The following is a 23,367-nucleotide window of genomic DNA, read 5'->3' as shown; positions in this document are numbered from 1 at the left end:
TCCTATTTAGATACATTTAGCTGCATAGGTTAGGGAATGGATCCTGTTTATGAAATAGATTGGCAAGCAGATGTCAACCAAATAACTCTTGGTCACGGTGACATAGTAGAGTGTGCGTGGTCAGCAAGCAACTTTTTTGCGTTCACAACTGAAAAAAACAACCAAGGTGATCATATATTGTGTGCTTAATTTGTTATTTTGCAATTAAAACCTTTTGTTTAACTTATGGTTTTAGATTGTTATAATTTAAAATAATGTGTTTTATTGTTTTTTTACTTTGTTCCAATTAAAAAATTGTTGTTTAAGTTCTGGTTTTATATCAAAAACAATAAAAATTAAAAAAAAAATGAACAATAAAATTGTTTAATCATTACTACACATATTATGTGCATATTGATATATATCTTACTACACCAAAAAAAAATAGGTGTGTTCATTGATTTTATTTATTAAATGATTTATTTTTAAATTATAAATCCTTTTCGTTTCAGGTTCAGTCACTCAGTATCTTCATATATTAAACCCCAACCAGCCATGGGGTGTATTTAGCACTAAATATAATGATGGTGCAATTACTTGCTTGCAGTGGGACCATACAGGTATGTACAATGTTCATATACCTAAAATGTATTCAGTTATTATATTAAGAGTAATATTCTTGGTAACTCATAAGCTGGCACCAGGTGTATGAAACAGAACAGCCGTGTTTAAAGACTGTCGTTTTACGGCTACACGAGGTTAAAGTAAAAAGTTACAAAGAAAAAAAATCTTAGAAATTCAATATATCTAAAGAAATTTAGTGGAGCTTGCATATAACATAATTGTTTATTTATTTATATGATTACAAAAGTCATATTTAGTCAGCATGGTGAAAAGATGGAAAGTAACAGCAAAACAACAGTTATAACACATACCATGGTTGTTTATTTATCTTTAAGATTACAAAAAAAAATTCTATTTAGTCAGCATGGTAAACAAATGCAAAATAACAGCAAAATGACAGTTATACATTGCTAAGGGTAGAATAAAGGAAATAAACATTGCTCAAAATAACTACCTTGAGCAAAGAGCATTCGAATGTCAATTACCCTACTTATTCTAGGTACAAGACTCGTATCAGGTGACAACCATGGCTTATGCTGCCTGTGGACAATGTCTAACTCCTTGTGTAATGTGTGGACTCATCAGAATAAACATAACATTTTCCTGGAAGGAGAAGAAATATTATCATTAGGCTGGTTGCATAATGGTGCAAGGGTAAGGACTTATATAATTATTTTTTTTAGCTATTTGCTGCAATTTTAGGTTGCTCTTAAAAAGGGAATGATTTTTCGTTGCTAGTTTTCTTTTTATGCAGTATGTGTTTAACAAAAATTTTTTTTTTAAAGTAGTGCAACTATACCAAATATAAAGTTCAAAACTGTAAATTAAAATAAAAACTAATCAAAGATCTCACTTCTTGAACTTTGCGAGTAATTTCCATATTCACCTTTTTTTTTCTTTAGTTTTTATTCCATATCGACAAAATGGAGTCATCGAACTTGGGTGAAAAATTTGATCGAGCAAAATTTTGGCCAACTGTTATGCAGCATGGTGGGAAGGCTATGGAAGGGTGAGTGTCTATTTTGTTGTTTGGTTTTTGACCTAATGTTGATGGACTATATCTATGATCTATCAGATAGAGGGTAACTTATTTATCTTCGTGGCAAGTGGTCTGACATTGGTGTTTGTTTTGTTCCATACACCTTGTGCCCGCTTATAAGTTATAACGTATATACCTTGTAGGAGACGGGGTAAAAAAGTACGCTTTTTCGGATGTTATTTTACAAAGCCAGTTGTATTTTATTTGCAACTGAATCTTAAAAAACAAACTGGGAATTTGAATCCACATTTTCTAGTTTAAAAAAAGGTTAATTTTTGTTTTAGTTTTATCGTTGTTACTGGTTCGGGGCTTGCTGCTGTGAGACTACTTCTTGTTGATGGCGAAAGTGTCGAGTCACAGTTTCGTCTAAATGTGATGTGTCACCAACAAATTGCTGATATTGCATTTACGAGTAAGAAACAAAACAATCTACACTAAAAAATTTTCGCCTTTTTTGAAATTTGTTAAAAATCTGTGAAACTACTTTCTCTCTTAAGTTACAGATATTGTTTTGTTTTCAGGCCAAGGTAAAGTGGTTGTGATGACAACAGACAGTGAGATTCAACATTTCATTCAATTCCATGAAATTCAACTCACATACAACACACAGGATCATCTTATATCACATGAGGTCAATTTTAGCCAAGTTTTTGAACCGGAAATTTTTTGCTTAAATTTTTTCTCATTTTATAAGAAGTGTGGAATAAAAAGATGTTCTACGCTGTTGTAATGTACTTTAATTAAAAAAATATTATACAATATAATGTATTTAAAATCTTTTATGAAATTAAAGTATTTAAAAATGTTATATCCAATAATCAATAATACTTTCTACACAGTTATGAAAAAAAATCCGAATAAGCTTTATAACCTTTTCTAAAATACCTGTATCGGAATAACACTGTTATTAATAAACAGGTATCTGCACTTCCAAGTTTACAGCTACGTTGCGCAAGTGAAGAGCATTCACCTTACACCTATATATCTCATGCTCATTTTGTATCACGTGAAAACCAAGATCATGTGCTTGTGAGTTCTCTTTATAATAATTTTTCATCACAAAGTCGTGGCAAATTCGTTTTCATATTTTGCTTGAGACACCTCTGTTTGTAGTAAGAAAAAATTAGGAAAACTCATTTTTAACCAAAAAAAAATTTTTTTTTAATTTTTTTTTTTTACTAAAAAAATAAAACGCAACTGAATTTTTTTATTTTTCTGAGGAAAAAGTAAAACAAATTATTAGGAGATGTATTAAAACCATTTGTGCTTTTTGTAATTTTATAATAAACGCTTCCAGATTTGTGTTTCTGGGCCGACTGGTTCAAAATTTGAAAGTTGGTTGATTCGTAAAGAGAGCGTTCAACTACATCGAATATTTCAACAAAATACGAACCCAGTGTCAACCACACCTGATGTTTCTAAGTGCTGGCATTATGTTACGAACTCTACACATCTGCCACAGGTAACTACTGTTGTTACCATTGTTTTAGTACTTATTGTATCTAAGTGGTGCCGTCCCCAATCATGTGCATTTATGTTCTGCTTCAGTGCATCTAATATTTCTAATGTGCTATAAATAAATGTTATCCTTTTTTTGTAATCCACCAACATAGGTGTAGAGGTAAAGCAGAAGTAATATTGTTTGAGCATATTAAACTGATCACAGCGACCACAATACCAACATTAAAACTCTGTTATGTATAGTGGTTATCGCGCCTGTCTCTAACACAGAGGTAATGGGTTCAAGACTCATCTCTGCTGTCATTATGTGGGTATAGTGTATGTGTCATTGGGCAAGTCTTAAGCTGGCAAGAAACAGAACACCTGTTTTATAACGACTGTCGTTTCTCGGCCAAGCGAGAATAAAGCAAGTTGCATTCATTCATTTATGACGTCGCTACTTATTATTGTTGCCATCTCAGGTTCTTAACTTCTCCATACCCACCCTTCCCATTGATGCTTCATCCAGTGAAAACAAAGTCTCACAGGAAAGCAAGTTTTTCTGCGGCTTTTGTTTTGCAGTTGCACTTGCAGACAATACAATTCAAATTCTACACAGGTAGCTTCTGCAAAAAAAAAGAAAAAACAATTTTTAGGGCAAAAAAATAAAATAAAAGTTAAAAAAAACTAACAGCTATACAGGTAGCATATTCACAACTCGAAATTATTTGTTCCAGGTTATTTCTGCAGGTGTTGGTAACTCAGCACTTGCCAGTAACAACTAACTCACAAGAAACAACACCTGGTAAAGCAATGAAGATGACCCAGCAGTTTGGAGTCAGACATGTTTCATTTTCAACACTTTCTTGCGCTATGGTATGTTTTTTAAGTTTTGAGGAATACTTAATATAATATGTTATAGTAAGATGGGGACACCTTTAGCACATAATATTCGAATATCCTAATCGTGTTTTAAACAATTAACAACCGTTGTGAGGATATTGTTTTTATGTTTTATAATTGTTTGAAAGTTCTTATTCACTACCAATTGGAATAGTAAAATAGAATTAAAAAGAGTCCTATCTTTTCTTAGCCTACTATAACATCTAATTTTATGTACACATTGTTTTTTACATACTTATATCTCTTATTAACTTGCATTTTATATATTTTGAAAGTTAATATTTTAGGAGCAAAAATTATTTTTTCAACAATAAAATTGATACAAAATGCTTACAAAATTTACTTATCAAACTAAATCTGAAATTTAGTGTGAATTTTAGAGAAAAAATCTGAAATTTGAAATGTATTTTGAAATTTTTACTAATTTTTTCCAATGTAGCATTCAACTTTTAAAGAATACATTGATATCATTACAGATAGCAGCAGATAAACATGGTCGTTTACTTTTATATCGTATTCCACCATGGCTAACCACACCTAACAGAACAAACACTATGCAATCATTGAAACAACTTCTACAACTTATGCTCTACTGTCTTGTATCTGGAAAAGAATGGTTTGTGTGCTTTTTTAATTGTTTTGTAGGGCCTACAGTGTAGTATGGCATAGGACCTTTTTTTGAAAACCAAAATTTTAAAAATTATTAAAAAGTTTAGGATTATAATATTGTGTTTTGTAAGGGTAAGGACCTATTGTGTGGTGTGCGATGGGAACTAGGGTTTAGGCCAAAATTGGCTTATTAATATTACAATAAATATTGCGGTTTTTGGCTGGTGTCTGCAGTTAATACCTAGATCTAAAAGTTTGTATACTGCAAAAGTTACTAAAATAGCAAATAAATAGAATAACTAATATTAAAATATTCTTTTTGGGGCTGGTTTGGAAAATAAAACCCTAAATTTATTCCAACGTTTCATCTGCCAGTCGGCAAAACTTCATTATGTTTCTGTTTTTTTTTATTGTTTTTTTTTTATAAATAACATTTAACAAAAGTAGTTTGATGTCTGTTAAGTAATTTAAAGGATAAGTTTTTTAAAAGCAGGTTTTTTTATTAGTTTGTTTTATAAGTTTTTATATTTCAAGGAATGTATTGCTGTTTTAGGTGGGAAATTCTGCTTCATGTTCATCCCAACTTGGTGGAACCACTGGTGAAGCAACTTAGTGTGGAGTGTGGTAACCAAACATCAGCTGTACAGCAGGTGTGTTGAATTTTTTGTGGATAAATAAGTTTGTTTTGTTTGGTGATGGTATCGAAGATTGAAAAAGTTATTAAAGTGAAAAGTAATGATATAACACTTGCTAATACATAATTTTTCTATTAGAAGTTTTAACAACTGTCGTTATACTGATATTGGTGCACACTTTTCTTCTGATTAGAACTAAAAATTGTTTGAATAAATGTTTTTTTTCAATACATAGTTTGAAGAGTGTAATTTTGATCGAATAAGATTGTATAGTTAAAAAACACAAGTTAATTTTTAAAAAAACAACATTATACGTGCCTTAGTTAAAGTTCAATGTATGGTATTATAATTAATCCAGGTGCTAGAGTTAAGATTACAAGCATTAAAGATCAGCATATACCACATCACTGCTAGTCCTGTTGCTACTGATCTACATCTTAAAATGCTGTTTCAAGCTATTTCTCTTGTGAGTTATATTTAAAGTAAAGGTAGCTTCATAATACACAAAGATGACCTGCATAGAAATATTTTTTTTTTCACTTTTTGAAATTTAAGCATATAATTAAAACAGGTCTGTGTTTATGCATAACATATGGTGCAAAAATGCTAAATGCGCAATATTTGGTAAACAATTATCACAACACAAAAATTACCTAATTGTTTTTGACTATTTTTTATCTCATGATTTAGCAACGCTACTATTAAAGTGTCAATAGACTAATTTATGTGGATAAAATTGATTTGTAATATAAATAAAAACAATGAAATTCTAGATTTGGAATTAGGTATTCTACGATATGCTGGAATACCTAATTATTTTGTACTTCCCTACATTCACCCCCATTTTTCTTTACAGGTGTTTCGTTCTCTTGTTCGACCCCACCAGCAAGTGGGGGGTGAAGAGATTGACCCCGCTACTAAGCTACAGAATATATCCAGGTAAGTGTCAACTGGTCAACTCTGACATATTATCTCCTGTGTCATCTGACATGCCTTGTCCTAGGGCTTCACACATATAGAATAGAAATGCTTCAAATTCACTAAAGTATATTTCTCTTAAATTAAATTTCCAAGATGATTTTGTATGAATTTTATCACCAGCCTATTTAAAACAAATAAATTATTAAAGAAAATTAAGTTTTTTGACGCAGTTGTAATATACACTTTTATGTGATGCTTTTTTGTTTCAGCCTGTCTTTTTACAACTATGTCAAAATGGTGTTTTTTTGAAATTTTTTAGGACATCCACAGAGACCAACATTGATCAGTTGGTACAGAATGTTGATACTGATCCACAGACCTTACAATCAATGCAACAACTTATACAATGGGTGGCAGATGTTGCTTTATATTTGCTTGCGTCTGTGCCACTATATGTAAGTTATTACAACCAAGAATGCATATTTGGAAATTAAGTGTTATGGGTATTGTTTTCTTCTAATAACCATTAATCCTTATATATATTTAGATTGAAAACCAAATACAAATTTTGTTGGAGACCAAATAAATCTGTTAGGTTGTATATTTACATTTTGTTTCTTGAATTGCATTGTGCTATTTATATACCTTAACAAATCATTCTATTGTATTTGAGGTCTTTAAAGAGGTCAGAAAACCTATTAGGCCAGATTCCGTCCATTGTTCAGGCCAGATTTGGTCTATTACCCCAATGAGCACACTTCTTGGTGCAAGGAAAAAAAGAAAAAGTTATTTGAAATTAAAAGTTGCACCTTTTTTTAGAAACAAGCCAACCGACCTGGCTACTCTTTATATTGGGATCGTGACTGGCTATCCTTGCTTCGTGAGATGCTTGTACTTATAAGGGTCTGGGGGTTGCTCAAGTCAGCGTGCTCACCTGTGTTTAACGTGCTCGACTCACGGATGGATGTCTTGTCTCACGTGTTTAAACTCGTTACTCAACTTTGGATGGCTAGTGAGATAACTTGTTTTTTATTCTATTTGAATGAATGAATATAACTTGTTTATACTTACAATGACAGTCATTATAACACAGAATGAGTGGTAAATAAACATAACTTGTTTATACTTACAATATTACAATAACATTCATTATAACATAGGTGTCTTTTTTTATACACCTCACACCCGTTTATAAGTTACCACGTATGTGACTTTGTAGTTGTGCCATTAACTGACCAATCTAATTGTATTGGTTTGAAATCGTCCTGTTAGGGGTTTTCTACTATAAAACTTAGCATTATATTGGCACAATACACCACTGACATGTAATTTTACCCAAAAAGCTTGATTCAGAAAAAAACTTGATTATAAACACTAAACAGTAAATTATATTAATATTGTTTAACTGACTTCTAAAAAATAGTCAGTTTTAAACTTAACTATAAACCAACTAACATCTAACTATACTAATACCTCCAGGCACTGATGATCATCGTATGACCGATCTACCAACCAGTTTAATCAATGAATGCAGTGCCTTACCCTTCCATATTATAATCCCACCCCTTGAACCAACCCCACCACCCAACAGTGTGCTTAGTCAGATGAGAAATTTCAGTGGTACTCGAAGGTAAGTGACATTGCTCTATCGCAGTGGTCACTAAAAGGTTGTCCAAGTTATCAGCCAAACATAAAATAAGGTCCAATTTACCTACAAAGTAACACATAGGGTAAATCGTATCAACGCTGATGTTTGCCTCTTGTTTTTCTTATGAATAAAAAAAACACAAACGTGATGTCTCCTTTTACCTTAGGCTGTCATCAATTTTAAACATCTAGAAATCCTCTGAATGAATGAATGTAACTTACTTTATCCTCGCATGGCTGGAAACGACAATCGTTATTAGACTTGTGTTTATACACCTCGTGCCAGCATTTGAGTTACCAAGTATGTTACTTAATGAGTACTGTTTTTATTTTGTTTTTTATTTTTTCATAGGTTTACATTTGGAGAAACTCCACAGGATAGTTACATCATGTTGTCACGCCAACATATGATGGATCATGTTGCTGTTGCTGGTAGCTCTGGAAAGGTTGACTCACTTAGAAGGATTTTCTTGGGAAAGTCACCAAATCAGGAATTAAAAGAATGTGTTCGGTAAAATTGTGCAAAAGTTGTTTTTTTTTCAAATATAAATTGTGCAGAACTTGGTTTTTTTAAATCTAATTTGTGTAGGAATTGGTTACTTTTTTCAAAACTACAATGCAATAGCTCATGTAGGCTATAGCGTTGGTATTTATTAAAGCCCAATATGGTGGTTATGGTAATATGATGATATAAACTTGTCATTTCCCACAGGTGTGGCGTCACAACAACTTGCAATAATCTCCTGCGTTCCACCCTGAAAGTTTGGGACCAACGTTTTGTTTCCAGCTGTGTGTGTGGTGGCCACTGGAAGAAGTTAAACTCCCATCCTGTTCCATTGCATTGAATTTGAATTAGAACTACATGTTTCCGTGCTACGTGTTTACATTTCTTGCACTGCTATCATTTTTCTAATTGAAAAGCTCACATCTGCCTTTAGTTCATGTCGTTTCTTTTACCGCTTAATCATGTAACAATTAAACCCAAAAATTTCCATGGTTTAGAATATTAAGTAGTCATTTTGAAATCCTACTTTTTTAGCCTAAACTGGAATCATTTTTTGGTTCGTTGAGATATTGCAAACTACCAGATCTGATAATCGTTTATTTTGGGCAACTTTTTGACGCCGCGGGGTTTGAAAAACGAAGTTCTTCTGCAATTTCCCTACGATGAAAGCTAACATGTGCATGTTACTGTCAGTAGAAATTGAGGAAGGCTGGGGTAAATTGAGACATTACGTGTTTGTTTATTTTTATCCATATGTGAAACAGGAGGCAAACGTCAGCGTTAATAAATCGTCTCTTTTTGCAGAAACGCAACGACAATTAGATTATATTTATATATTCAACATTCTATCCAAATAAGGCAACAGCACAAAGGTGCAGTGACAATTTTAAAACAAAAAATCAGCAAGTTTGGGGCAACAGCATGGGACAACTCTTTCATTTTCATTTTCGCATCCCAACTGGTAGTAATCAAAACATTGAAAAAAATATATAATATCGTATTCTCACAACTCCCATAGACAATTGGTAATCGTTCAAAATACGAGCATTATATTCGGATATTCTGTGCTAAAGTTTCCCAACTCTACTATAAACCAAATATTCATTTCATCGTTTCAATTTTAAAATACTATGCTTTAAAAATAATCAATATTCATATATGTTTTTGTTGAATACATTTTACATGGTATGCTAATCGTATATTTAGTTACACGAAATTGTTGTCTGTATAAGTTATCCCAATGAAAGATTTTTCGTTGCGAATATCGTGGTCAAGATAGCCCCCTTTAGTTTTCTTCTAGCATTGAATTGCCTCAGGTTTTCCAATGTTTCGACTCTGTGAACATGGGAAGCAGACAGCTCGCGTGTTTTAATCCACCGATGACTCAACGCCTCTTCCGCAGTGAACCTCTCTGTAGGATCCACTTCCAACATGGATCTAACCAAACTCTTAGCATTTACTGTCACTCCCCTCCATTCAGACGACGGGAACTCGAACGAACCATCTCGAATTGCTTGAAACAATTCTTTCTGCGAAGCACCCTTGAACGGAGGCGAGCCGGATAGCAAGATGTAGAGAATGACACCACATGACCACATATCAACCGCCTTTCCGTACTTGTTTCTCTCTAATATCTCCGGCGCAATGTAACTCGGACTTCCAGCAAGTCCGTATTTACATTGCTTGTCTCCAGACACCTCCACCGCCAAACCGAAATCAGCAAGCTTTACGATTGCCCCTTTTTCTTTACTCGCCAACAAGATATTTTCGGGTTTTACGTCGCGATGGATCACTCCGTTTTTATGACAGTAACCCAGCGCTTGGATCACCTGTTCAATACAGTGACTGGCATCTGCTTCACTGTAGTGGTCTCTTTTCACAATCTCCTCAAACAGTTCGCCACCGGTCACTAGATCGAACACCATTTGTCGAACTCCGTCATTTGAATAAAAACCGTGGAGTCTCACAATATTTATATGCTTCAGCTTCCCGCATATTTTGGCCTCCCTTTCAAGCATTTGAATATGATTGCTGCTTAAACTCTCCGAATTTACAAGCTTAACAGCAAAAGCGTTCTTAGTTACTTTATCGTAGCATTTCTTTACAAGTCCAAATGCACCTCGGCCCAGAGTCTCTCCGATTGTGTATTTACAGTTAAAATTTTCTGCGTCCGAAGCTACACCGTTTGACATGGTTGGGCAGCAGTTTGTTAAAAATGACTACACAAACGTACCTATTGCTTCTAATATAAATTGAAAACAGTAAAAAATGCTACCTAACAGTTTCCAAAAAATAACCTGCGATATGTCTATGACGTATATCGTGTACAAGCGGTTCTGTCATCTTACTTCAAATAAAATTTAGGTCAGTTAGATACACGCCACCTCTCTCACCTTACAGCTAGCATACAGTGTGTCGTGTGTTTTAAACATACACGTAGTAATGCAGGGCGGCTAATTACCTGGAATATACGAATTTTGACAGGAAGTATACGAGTCACGGCACAAAAAGATAAGTTAACTAATTCTTCGTTACAGCTGACAGCTTTATACATTATTCTATCCAAGCTAGATTCAGCTTTCAAACTTTGACAACAAAACAAAGTTCTGCACATGTTTCGTGATTTGATTAATTTAATTTCCGACACGCGACGTCTGGACCATAATCTGTTTTGGCACAATGACGCTGATGCTGCTGTCGGCTGTACGTCGTTGGCTATATTGCTTAATTCTACTACAAAACTTTTGACCTCAGCTTATTGGGAAATATACACGAAGGCTTTATACTTCCACCTACATACGTCACCCTTTTGTTTCATTTTAAGCACAGAAGCATGTTGCGCAACTGTGTTAGTGCTTTTCCGAGATTTCGCTTTGGTCACAGCAGGTCATTTCACAAATAGAATCATTTCCATCACCATTTTGCTGAACTTCAGGGTGTTTTTTCAAGGCTGTTTCCTGTTTTGATGCTTTACTTCAATCGTCCCCAAGAAATTTGAGATTTTCATAGACATCGGCTATAATATTAAAGACAGAACTTGCATTGAAAAATGAAAACATGCCCGACCATTCAAAGCGCGAATGATAAGTTGTTTTCGTAGTTACCGCTGCTTTAGAAAATGCAGTAGTTTTTTTGCTTATTTTAAGCTAATTTTATGGTATATATAAACAATATATTGCAGTTGCTACATGGCCTGGGCAATTTGGTGCTATAACTTCGTGTATACACCTCGTAAACATGTATCTATATTATTTGCACTGGTATATACACCGTATGTCAAGTGTATAATACTTTGAATACTTTCAGACGTTGCCAAAGTAAGTCAAAGAAAAGTTGCTGAAACGGCAAATATGGCTAACGTATCGTACCACATCTCAAGTCTGTTGGATAAAATGAACTCCCATGACAAGGATTACCGGTATGCGTATGGCAGTTGTTTATTCACAGTTCACAACAGTTTAATATATAACTATTGACTATTATGGTTAAATTAAAGACATTTATTACAAAACTAGTAGTCGTAAACCATACATGGTACATTTTTTTTCGGTTACAACTGTTGTAGTTATTAATAAAATTGTTTGGAAATTATGTTTTACACAGTCAAATACAGTTCTTAAGTTAAATTTATAAATTTATTACCCCTATATTATAACAAATGTCCTATGTGTCATACTTCGTACACTAAATTCAGTTTTTCGCAGTTATATAATTACTCACTTACTCTCCAGTTTCATGGCAACGAATGATTTAATGACGGAGTTACAAAAAGATTCGATTAAACTTGATGATGATAGTGAGAGGAAAGTTGTGAAAATGTTGCTCAAATTACTCGAGGATAAAAATGGGGAAGTTCAAAATCTTGCTGTGAGATGGTTAGTAATAAGTAATTTATGATTATGAGCATATAACACCAAGGAGAGGCAGTTTGCACAATTTCGTGGCCGCGGCACAAGCCTCGTGCCCCCTAAGCACAATTTCGTGGCCCATGGCACCGGAGGGGGCCACGGTGCCGTGCAAACTCCTATTGACACCGAGCGTAACCATTTTATCTGTTTGTTATTGCTAATTTGTTTCTATAAATTTTTTTGTAACAGGTTAAAACCATCATTTGTATTTTATTTATCGCGACAGCTTTAAAAATGTATTTAAAACTATAATCAAATAGTATTTTTACTGTTTTATAACATATTCTGTCTGTGTAAAATTATTTACTATTGCAGACAATTCTGTTCATAAATTTTTTTGTAATACAGATAGTTATATTTACAGTTTCAATTAAACCACCACATTCAGTACTTTATAACACGTGGTTAACTGCCTGCTTTTGTTTCATTATTTAACGTTCATGTATTTCCTGTATGTTGTTTCAGCTTGGGCCCTCTGGTTGGTAAAGTGAAGGATTATCAAATAGACACGATTGTTGATACTCTCTGTACTAATATGCTGTCGGAAAAAGAACAACTCAGAGACATTTCAAGGTATATGGATAACCTATATAAATATATATACATGGTTTCATAGGGGCCAAACATTTTATAAATTCAGGTAAGGCACGGAAATTTAGATGTGCGTTTTTGTAAACAAATTTGGTTTAAATGATTACTGATTAATGCAGTGCAGAAAATTCCAATGTTGGCCTGCCTACCCTGCCACACCAGGTTGGCGCAAATGCATGGTTTTCTGTTTAAACTGTTAACAATTTTTTTGTGATTTTTCTTGCATAAAGATTGTCAACACAGTGTTGTGAACTGTTTTTATTACAGCATTGGTTTAAAGACAGTGATTACTGAGCTCCCACAGTCAAATACGAATGAAATTGGTCGGATTTGCAAACAGATCACAAACCGATTGACAGAAGCTGTTTCAAAACAAAAAGATGTCTCAGTTCAGTTGGAAGCTTTGGATATATTAGGTAACAAATATTTTATGTGAATGAGGTCCTTGATTTGCCCCAACACCCAGGTTACATAAGTTTGTCGTTCATAAAATTAATGCGAACCGTGTGACCAGTTAATAAGAGTAAGGCCATATTCACTGAAGTAATAAAGAAAATTGGCTTCTTCTGTTTTATATTACACAACATATTATTTGCAGGAGATTTGCTAAGCAGGCACGGAGCATTACTTGCAAGTTACCACTCACAAATCAAAGATGCGTTGATGCCTCTGCTCAAAAGTGCAAGAATGGCAGTTCGAAAACGAAGCAACACAGCTATTGGTCATCTCGTACGTTTATAGGATCATTTCTTCTCATTTTTTAAGAAAGTGTCATTTTTTCACATTCTGGGTGCATGGGGTGGCCCCAACTTTGTATGCAAGGATGACAGCATATGTTTAGTAGGCCTACCAAGTTTAAATGAAAACCTGATTTTACACAGCAGTTAAGTAACTGTACAAACAAGCAGGGCCAAAGTAGACCGCATCTATTAGATATCTATTGTTTGATAACTAAGTAATACTGCATTTTAGCAATGTCTCCTTACATTTTGTAAAAAAATGGTACTTCTATGCTCACAGGTCATCACCTGCAATAACCAAATCTTTGGCGAGCTAGTAGGACACCTAGTGTCAGAGCTAAAATCATCTGAGAGCAAGATCCGGGATGTGGAAGCTGTGACAAGGATGAGAAGAACATACGTTCAATGTATTTGCTCCATCACACGACAAGCTGGACACAGAGTAGGAAAGTACTTACAAGATATCATGCCATTGGTCACCATGTTTTGTGAACTGGAAGAGGTAGATAGTAGATTCTAATCATATTTTCCATATTTTATGTTTAATTTTATATTTCTTGTGTTTTTAGGTGTTTTAATAGTTAGAACTCTACTCCAAACAGTTTTTCACATTTTACATTCATTTTTTGGCACGTTTTAAAACCAATTTTTGGTTTTTAACACGTGCCTTTACTTATTTTTGTCTGTTTGTAAGTAAAATCTATTATTTAGACCAATTAGCTTGTAGGAAACTGAAATACAGATATCTACTGGATACATACTGATACAGTGTAAACTTTAAAGATATAAATAATTCAGCATGACTGGAAACAGTCTGCCGTATTCAAAACATAAAACAATTTTTCGGAATTTTAAATTTATTTTTTTTAGCAAATTATAAAATATTGTTTGGAAAAATTAAAAAAAAAGAAATGTTTAAATATAAAGGCTGATGATGAATTGCGTGAACACAGTATACAAGCATTTGAACTATTTGTTAGAAGATGTCCAATGGAGGTGACAGCCTATCTCAGCTCTATTATCAACATGTGTCTCAAGTAAGTATATTGCGGTGTTCATAAATAAAGGATCCAGATACACACACGCACACACACATATTACCCAGGACACCAATTTGTCTATGGTTGCCATGTGTTATTTGTCCATAGTTGCCAATTTTTTAATGTTAAATTCATTCTGACTTTTTGCTCCTATTTCATAACTGTAGCTTGTGAAGTTGTGACACAAAAAAGAACATGTTTTATTAAATAAAATTTCTTTTTTAAGATACATCACATATGATCCCAACTACAACTATGATGAGGATGATGATGTCATCGATGATGATGTCATGGGAGATGATGATGAAGAAGACGATGATTATTCTGATGATGAGGACATGAGTTGGAAGGTAGGTTCATATTTCATGTGATATTTTATGAACATGAGGTTTTTATAAATGATAGGTTCATATTTCATGTGATATTTTATGAACATGAGGTTTTTATAAATGATAGGTTGATATTTCATGTGATATTTTATGATCATGAATTTTTCTTGAAAGTTGGGTTTATATTTCCTGTGATATTTCATGATCTTAAGTTTTCATTTAACATCATTGCAATGAATTGTTTATGTAATCATATGGTTGAGGGTTTTACTATTTAGTAGGTACTTATTTTTAATAAAAGTAATTTTTCATGTGATGGTTTTCATATATTTTGAGTAGAGAGTGATTTCATAATATATTTTACACGTTTTCTGTTTTTGTGTTATTTTAACTTCCAACTAAATAACTTATACCTTAACACCTAGGTTCGACGAGCATCTGCCAAATGTCTTGAAGCTGTCATGTCCACAAGACCTGAGTTATTAATGGATTTATATCAAACAGTCTCCCTTCCTCTTGTTGCTAGATTTAAGGTAAGTTTTTTCAAAAACAAATATCTGAAAAATTCTGAAAAACTGAAAATCTTGAAGAAATTGTCTTTAACAAAATTTGTCAATTCTAAGATATTTTGTGGGCTGTAATAAACCACAATTGACCCAAGTTATCAAAAATGTCACGAAATCAAAATTTTTGATGTGTGGTATAGCTAGCCTATAGGGTATCAGAATTGGCAGTTTTTACGTGATTGTATGATTGCTGAATTTTTAGTCAATACTGTATTATGAAAATATATATTTTTTAAAAGTATAAAAATACAGTTTTTTTTAGTTACTTGCACATTTAAGTTATGGATTTTAACTTCACCAAATATAAAAAAAACAAAAAACTTTCTTCTACTAACAGGAGAGGGAGGAAAGTGTTCGTGCTGATATTTTTACTGCGTTTATTGCGTTGGTCAAACACACAAGGAATGTTTCAACTGCAGGGGTCGGTGTTGGGGTTTCAGTTGCTAACGGCAACGAGCAAGAGATGGAAACTGACACCCCCACTTCCCTTCTACTTGCTCAAGTGCCAACTATTGTTAAATGTGAGTAATATATATATATATATATATATCTTACTAAATTTTGAGGGGTATGCTGTTTGCAATAACTATTTGGTTGAATTTGTTTCGTAAAACTGAAATGTTTAAAAAAATTAAATCTTAACAATTACTAAAATTTTGTACTGAAAAGTAAAATCTAATTAGTTACTGAAATTTTTCATTAAAGGAAAATAAAATCTAAATGATTACTTTCACAAATTTATAACTCCATTTAATATTTTCCCAGCCATCCACAAGCATCTGTTAGAAAAGAGCACGAAGACACGTCACTGTTGCTTCTCGCTTCTCACGCAACTCGTACTCACGATCCCGGGATGTCTCGCTCATCACATCGGAGCTCTCATGCCAGGAATCGAACACAGCTTGTCACAGAATCGTAACAACTCCTCCAACATGAAGATTGATACGCTCAACTTTATTCATGTTCTTCTTACCAACCATGAGCCTTCGGTGAGAAATTTTAATTATGGTAACAAAGATAGTACCATATAGTTTCATTCGATACCAAACGTTTTTTTTCTGTTTTATCCGCCATACAGTAAGACTACATCGGGGTATGTGATGGAAAAATTAAACAAGTTTTTTTTACCAGAAGACCCAATTTTCATTATGCCCTGTGGTGACTAGTAAGTGCAATAAAAAGAAAACAAGGAGAGAGTATTATTCCAAAATAAAAAGTTAGAATGGAATAAACAACTGTTGTTGAGTTATGATGTATAAAACCTGTTGTTTTCCTCTCAGATGATCCTTCCATTTGTGAAGTCACTCTCCCCACTTATTGTGGTTTGTGTGAAAGATCCTTTCTATAAAATTACTTCAGATGCTTTGCTTGTAATGCAGGACCTGGTCAAGGTATGTAAACTATCTTCCCCATTTTATAGAATCAATCCAACAAAAGTATATTGGAATTATATTTTTATTTAGTTCTCAATCCCATTGTATTATGTTTTAAAATGTACCAGAGCATAGGCGTCAAACCTAGGGTGGCAGGGTAGGCGGGCCTACCCTAAAATTACTGCATTGAAATAATTAGTACATATTAAAACCAAATTTGTTTCATATGAGTGCGGATCTAACTATCCCTGCCTCCCCTGCTATTATAAAGGTTTTGCGCCCATGTACCAGAGCATTTGTTTTTTGATAAAAAAAAAATTTTGATAAACTTTGTATATTACCTAATGTGCTTATGGTTATTACTGTGAATGCCTCTGCTACGTTGTTGCATGCAGTTATTATAAAACAGCATTATTACCCCACAGGTAGTATGCGATGAATCCGTCACGTTTGATGTCGACCCCCTCATCCAAACTCTCTACCTTGCTACTTTACATCGATTAAAAACTTCCGACATTGATCAAGAAGTGAAGGAAAGAGCAATAACTTGCATGGGACAAATCATGTCCTCTGCTGGGCAAAGGTTTGTATTCTAAAACCTTATACCTTATCACATCAGGGGTCAGAGATGATTATTCGTTAAAAGTTTTCCTACTGGTTCCATTTTTCTATTTTTAATATTTGGAGGTTCGCGTCTTAAATCAGTTCATAACTATAAGTTAAATAGAATGCCTCTGTCTGAACTAAATAAATATTTTTCCCCAAGACTTACAAGTTAGTGAAGTTACTATATTCTTTCATAGTCTTACACACTAACAGCCACCAAATTACATTCTATCACAAAACCGTTCACCAAAATTTTTAAATTTTCAGACTTGAATCTGAAGTCCCGAACACACTCGAGTTATTCCTTGATCGACTCCGTAACGAGATCACTCGTCTAACCACCGTCAAATCCATCCACATGGTGGCAGTATCGAGGCGAGTAAGTCTCTCTCCGATCCTCCCAAGAGCGATGCCCGTCCTCGCAAATTTCCTCCGGAAGAACCAAAGATCACTCAAGATCTCAACCCTCCGATGCCTGGAGAGCATCTTCACGAATTTTGCTGAGTAAGGGTTTTTTTGCTGAAAAATTTAAAAAGTAGCGTAAAATATGTGATTGGGGTTAAAAGTGTTTTGTTTATAAGTTTTAAAATTTTAAATGGAGAAGCATTTTTTGCAGGATAATTTACAAGGTAATTTTAAGTGTATAGCTTGTAAGCTGTAACATTATAAATGGATGTATCTGGTATTTTTTTCTACATGTGTCTAATTTTTCACTTTGTCTCATACATATGAGAGTAAAAAATTGTACTAACCAGTTCCCAAGTATCAAACCTATAGTTAATAGATATATATTTAATAACATACATATTCTGTAGAGCTTAGACAGCAAACATTTTAATTCCCGGAGGCAGGGGTAGTTCGACACATGTTTCTATGGAATAAATTTAACATATGGGTTACAATCTTCACTGATTAATTCGGTGCAGAGAATAATCTGTCTATCACGCCTCCCCAGGTTAAGCACCTATGCATACAATTTCTTGCATCAAATATAAAAAAACATTGTACTGGCAAAAATATTGCCTATAGTTAATAGTTATATAGTTAATAACATACTCAACATAATCTGTGACATTTTAAACACAGTGACATTTCAAATGAGATGATGGGTTCAGTAATAGAGGAGATACCCCACCTAATCAATGATGCCGACCTTCATATTACCCAGCTGTGTATGCAACTACTTGTACTCATGCTACAACTCCCTATATCCAGCAATGTAAAGCAAGGATTACTGGTGGAAACACTTCCAAATATTTACCAAATAATCAAGTCACCTCTGTTACAAGGTGGGGGATTGCTTTTAGTGTGAAATAATGTTCTTACTTTTCTGATGGTTTATTGTAAAAGACCATACCTAAAAAGCCCTTAATTTTTTCTTTGCAGAATATGCGTTTTGTTTTGCACTTTTGGCCAGTTTGTAACAAGATTTTAACAATCCAGCATAGTAAATAAATTGTAAAGTTATATAAAGCTGCTCATCTAGGTATTTGAACTGTACTGCTTAAAATAGGACTCTATATTTTTAAGTCTATACTTTGTACTTAACTATATTTTGTATTTATTTTTATGTCTTACTTACACACCACTCACATACCAAACATCTCAATTACAGGAGCAGCTCTCAACGCAGTCCTAGATTTCTTCCGCATCCTCATCACGATCAGTGAGAGGCAGAAGGAGATTGGTGATCCTCCTCTCGTAGCGTTCCGTGATGTCCTCCGATCTCTCATCGAGCCAATTTATCCACAAAAATCCTCTTCTTCCAAGCCACGTTTATCCTCTTCACCACAAGGACAAACAACATCACTACACAAGCAAGCTTTCCATTCAACAGGTTTGTTGTGGAAACTTCTATATCTGCAGTTAATGTTGTTCTAAATTTTAATGATTTTGCATGAAACATGATAATAAGCATGCCGGAACTTAAGAATTTTTAAGTTACCTGCTGATGAGAAACTGTTTTGTAATGTACATTGATAGTTTATTGTTTGCTAAGCTTTTCTAAGCTAATATGTAAATAAACTTAACCTTTAAAAGTTCTAATTTACACATCGTTTACTAAAACATTACAATACTAGTTTCTTAAAAACTGCCGCTGCTCCCCTCAACGTATGCCTATATCAAAGATATTACCATTTACCTCTGAATTTTAACAAAGTGAATAACCTCTTCCAACAGCTAAATGCATCGCCACCCTCGTTGTCGCAAGCCCTGGTGAATGTGAGTTGATTGTTCGTCAGTTCATGTTGGATGTTGAGAATCAAAAGTCGACTGATTCGATCCGGATGTTCGTTCTTCTTTCACTCGGAGAGATCGGACAACGAGTTAATCTCGTTTCCTTCCCTGAACTTGAAAGGGTGAGTTATGGTGTAAAGCAGAGGTTTTTTATTTTTTGGGTTCTTTTTAATAGTTGGGTATTTTTTAGTTGGTTCAGAGATTGTTTTTTGAGGGGGGGTTCTTAGGGTATTTTTTCTGAATATGTTTGGTCGACGGTCATACAGAGAATTTATTTTACGAAATTCCAATACTTTACAGTTTTACATAACCCTAAAGTTAAAAGGTTAAGTTGTTGGTGCAGATCGAGATAAGAGATTTAAATGTTTTATGGTATTGTACCGCCTGTACCCACTAAATTTGTTTTAAACATATTTTACAATCTTACACAACCAAATATGAAAGCATTAAATCAATAATTATTATTTAAAAAACTTCACACAATCTGATGTTTTATTATTTTACAAAATGTATAACTTATAATTCAGAAACTTTCACACAGGTTGTCATTGGAGCATTTGCAGCAACGAATGAAGAAGTAAAATCAGCTGCATCGTTCTCACTTGGCAGGATCTGTATCGGAAACCTCCAACATTATCTTCCAGGGATGCTTAAGCAGATTCAGATGCAGGTGAGTTGTACTTAATGTTTCCTATACATTGTTCAGAAATTTTTGAATACATATATTAAGTTTTTAAACATGGTATATGTATATGATAAACTAACCTAATGGAGTTTACTTTTTCAGTCCAAGAGCCAATACCTTCTGCTCCACTCGTTAAAAGAAACCATCACATTCTCCACACAAGAAGCGTTGGAAGAATTTATGGAAAATATTTGGGAATTGTTGGTTCGGTTCGCGGAAAGCCCGGAGGAAGGTGGAACTGTAACAATAAGCATTTATATATGGGAGTCGATATTTTTAAGCCATGGTCACATCTGTTCAGAAGCATCAAGCATGTGTTAAACACCACACAGTTTGTTTGTTGAGTTGGTATTTTTGGCAACAATAATTTATAAAAAGTATTTAATATTATTTTACCACCTAACACTGTCTTTGTCTGTTTCCCTATCGTAGGGGTTATTATTTTGGTGAAAATGGAAGTTTCACATATAATAATATTGTTTATTAATCTTTCCCTCCAACTTCCACCATAGGAACAAGAAATGTTGTTGCTGAATGTCTCGGCCGATTAACGCTGATACATCCCGATCATTTGCTCCCAAAACTGAAAGGATTCCTCTCCTCTGAATCACCAAAGGTCCGGAGCACCGTGGTGTCGGCTGTCAAAGTGACGATCACGGATCAACCTCGGCCCATAGATCCTCTTCTGAAAGCTTGTTTTGGGGACTTCCTTGTCCTCCTCGAGGTAAAGACTGAATGTTGTTTTGTTCTTAGTTCTATATAGATGGGGTCCTCACCATGAGGTCCCACAATGAGGCACACCAGGGGACCTGGGATTAAGGCCAGTGTTGGCTTATGATTATCACGCAATTGTGTTTTCTTAGATTTGACACAAATAATAGACAAACACACACACTATCTGTATAATTTACTTCTTGGTTTTTCACTGTTTTCAAAGAAGTAGCCTGCTATATTTGGAAGTAAAACCAAACTGGTTTATGTATGGACCTCAACTCAATAAATGAAACATTCATTGATGAAGACATAAAATGACTACAGTTTTTCAACATTTCGTTTTTTGCTTAGCATTTTTAAAAGACTTTCAAATGTACTAAAAGAAAATTATTTGATACTTTACATTAAAATTTTACTAATAATTCAAATAAAGAAAAAAAAACCTAAACCCTTTTTTTCTAGGATCCTGATATTAATGTACGACGTGTGACCCTCACGCTTCTAAACTCAGCTGCTCATAATAAATCTGCTCTAATAAAAGATTTGCTGCCTGAAACATTGCCCAAACTATATGGGGAAACTAGAATTCGTAAAGAACTTATCAGGTAAAATATGTTATTTATAGTTGAATAAAAGAATGTAACTTATCTATCGTGTCATGTATGTACTGATGTGTTGTAGTGGAAAGGTGTGTTGCAGGGATATGGGGAAAGGATTCTAGTGATTTTTTAAAATACTTTTTTAAAAATATAGATTTTGATATTTAAAAAAAATTTGTAGGCATTTAAACCCTGTACCTTTTTCTTAGTTGTACTATCACCAAAATGCCATGCTTTCAGTCATGTGTAGTAATAATAATGAGACATTACATTTTAATGATTTTACTAATCATATTTTCAATAAGCAACAATTTTTACCCAACATAGGGAAGTGTTGATGGGCCCATTCCGACACACAGTAGATGATGGTCTTGATGTAAGAAAAGCAGCTTTCGAATGCATGTACACGCTACTTGAGTCTTCTGTAACGCAACTGGATATTTTCCAATTTCTAACTTATGTGGAAAATGGACTGAAAGACAGCTATGATATAAAGGTAGTGTTGTGCAAGCTTTATTACAAATATAATTTGTGCGGCAGTCGTATACTTAATTTTAATATACTTTTCTTTTCTGCAGATGCTTACCTTTTTAATGTTGGTTCGACTTGCTAATTTATGTCCAACAGCGGTGCTACAACATGTTGATAAACTGGTTGAACCACTGCGTGCAACATGTAGTGTAAAAGTAAGTTGAAATGCTATGTTTTGCGTAACATTGCGGAGTGAATAACCGCACTTGAATTTATTGAACATCAGATTTTGGAAATATTTCGCAACATAAAAAAATTTAAGAGATTTTTTTCTAAATTATGCAACAGGTAAAAGCTGACTCTGTGAAACAAGAGTTTGAGAAGCAAGATGAATTGAAACGTTCTGCATTAAGAGCAGTGAATGCTTTGCTCACAATACCAGAAGCTGATAAATCGCCTGCTATGAGTGAATTCCTTGCACAGGTATACTGTCTTCAGAGTCTTTTTTTAGCATGCTTATACATTTTGCATTCATACAGATTTTGCAATCTGTATCTGTGAATCTGTTTTTAATTTGCTTTTAACGCTTTAAAAACCTATTTTTAGATCAAATCATATTCCTTCGTGTATTTTCTATAGGTACGGTCTAGTTCAGACTTATCCGCGATGTTTGAAAGTGTACAGAACGATTCCTCATCTGCCACATCCATGGTAACATTGGAGGCAATGGACACAAGCTAGATATGAAGCTGCTGAACAAAGTTTATGATCACATCGTTTTGTTCTAATTTTCAAATTGCATCTGGGCCCAGTTACTAAGGGTTTCAACAATGGTCCAAAATGCAGCTACATATAATTGCATGTTATGCTTTAAATAACAAAGTTCTTTGACATTTTTATTATTTATTTCCTGGTTTCAAATGCTGCAACGGTTCAAATCATTATTGTGATTGCTAAAATTGACAGTTCCAATCGAAAATAGCTCGCATGCCTTAAAAATCAACAAATTCTGCTGTTAAGATTTAAATGTGTTGTCCGTGGCTATAAGTATAAGAGAATGTTCTTTTTGCTTCCAGTGCTTTTTGTTCTCCCAAAAATTATAAACGCTCCTACGGAAATGTTCGTTAGTTAATCATTTATGTTGCGAATTCCTATGTGTCGTATCTGGTCACCTTCAGGGATAGACAGTTTGTGATAAGAACGTC

General features: G+C 33.9%; 2 protein-coding genes, 1 non-coding gene and 1 pseudogene across 3 annotated transcripts; 2 read left to right on the top strand and 2 right to left on the bottom strand.

Annotated features, from left to right (window-relative positions):
* The first annotated feature begins 4 nt into the window (after window positions 1-4).
* Window positions 5-8,793, top strand: LOC100185858 (mediator of RNA polymerase II transcription subunit 16-like). The gene is made up of 19 exons (XM_018812787.2): window positions 5-166; window positions 492-599; window positions 1,103-1,257; window positions 1,506-1,612; window positions 1,927-2,054; window positions 2,164-2,273; window positions 2,561-2,671; window positions 2,940-3,104; window positions 3,565-3,701; window positions 3,820-3,958; window positions 4,462-4,601; window positions 5,148-5,244; window positions 5,588-5,695; window positions 6,086-6,168; window positions 6,470-6,605; window positions 6,970-7,162; window positions 7,630-7,780; window positions 8,150-8,308; window positions 8,510-8,793. Exons 1-19 carry the CDS (start codon window positions 37-39, stop codon window positions 8,640-8,642), a joined length of 2,490 nt encoding a protein of 829 aa, XP_018668332.1. The 5' UTR covers window positions 5-36; the 3' UTR covers window positions 8,643-8,793.
* Window positions 8,794-9,483: 690 nt separating this feature from the next.
* On the bottom strand, window positions 9,484-10,586 carry LOC100175657 (annotated as a pseudogene).
* A 758-nt stretch (window positions 10,587-11,344) lies between these two features.
* Window positions 11,345-23,294, top strand: LOC100177977 (cullin-associated NEDD8-dissociated protein 1). The gene is made up of 25 exons (XM_002130684.5): window positions 11,345-11,720; window positions 12,034-12,177; window positions 12,676-12,783; window positions 13,069-13,217; window positions 13,400-13,530; window positions 13,822-14,043; window positions 14,469-14,578; window positions 14,808-14,931; window positions 15,336-15,443; window positions 15,814-15,997; window positions 16,242-16,465; window positions 16,757-16,867; window positions 17,275-17,432; window positions 17,723-17,959; window positions 18,542-18,744; window positions 19,071-19,292; window positions 19,637-19,815; window positions 20,235-20,363; window positions 20,481-20,610; window positions 20,891-21,102; window positions 21,555-21,697; window positions 22,019-22,187; window positions 22,270-22,377; window positions 22,511-22,645; window positions 22,802-23,294. The coding sequence occupies exons 1-25, from the start codon at window positions 11,653-11,655 to the stop codon at window positions 22,901-22,903; spliced, it is 3,810 nt and encodes a 1,269-aa protein (XP_002130720.2). The 5' UTR covers window positions 11,345-11,652; the 3' UTR covers window positions 22,904-23,294.
* On the bottom strand, window positions 16,164-16,240 carry mir4166 (microRNA 4166). The gene has a single exon (NR_034562.1). It is a non-coding gene; the product is annotated as a microRNA 4166 (primary transcript).
* Window positions 23,295-23,367: the final 73 nt, after the last annotated feature.

Source organism: Ciona intestinalis, chromosome 8 (genome assembly GCF_000224145.3).
Source record: "Ciona intestinalis chromosome 8, KH, whole genome shotgun sequence".
NCBI classification, from domain to species: Eukaryota; Metazoa; Chordata; class Ascidiacea; order Phlebobranchia; family Cionidae; genus Ciona; species Ciona intestinalis.
Note: the sequence above shows the minus strand (reverse complement) of the source record. Positions and strands in the feature narration are given on the sequence as shown.

Excerpts from the sequence above, each read along its gene's own strand:
- LOC100177977 (XM_002130684.5), top strand. The coding sequence starts at position 11,653 with ATGGCTAACGTATCGTACCACATCTCAAGTCTGTTGGATAAAATGAAC. Across the intron at positions 14,044-14,468 it reads TGTTTTGTGAACTGGAAGAG|GCTGATGATGAATTGCGTGA; the intron begins GTAGATAGTAGA and ends TTAAATATAAAG. Across the intron at positions 20,364-20,480 it reads TTAAGCAGATTCAGATGCAG|TCCAAGAGCCAATACCTTCT; the intron begins GTGAGTTGTACT and ends TTACTTTTTCAG.
- LOC100185858 (XM_018812787.2), top strand. The coding sequence starts at position 37 with ATGGATCCTGTTTATGAAATAGATTGGCAAGCAGATGTCAACCAAATA. Across the intron at positions 600-1,102 it reads CTTGCAGTGGGACCATACAG|GTACAAGACTCGTATCAGGT; the intron begins GTATGTACAATG and ends TACTTATTCTAG. Across the intron at positions 5,696-6,085 it reads TGTTTCAAGCTATTTCTCTT|GTGTTTCGTTCTCTTGTTCG; the intron begins GTGAGTTATATT and ends TTTTCTTTACAG.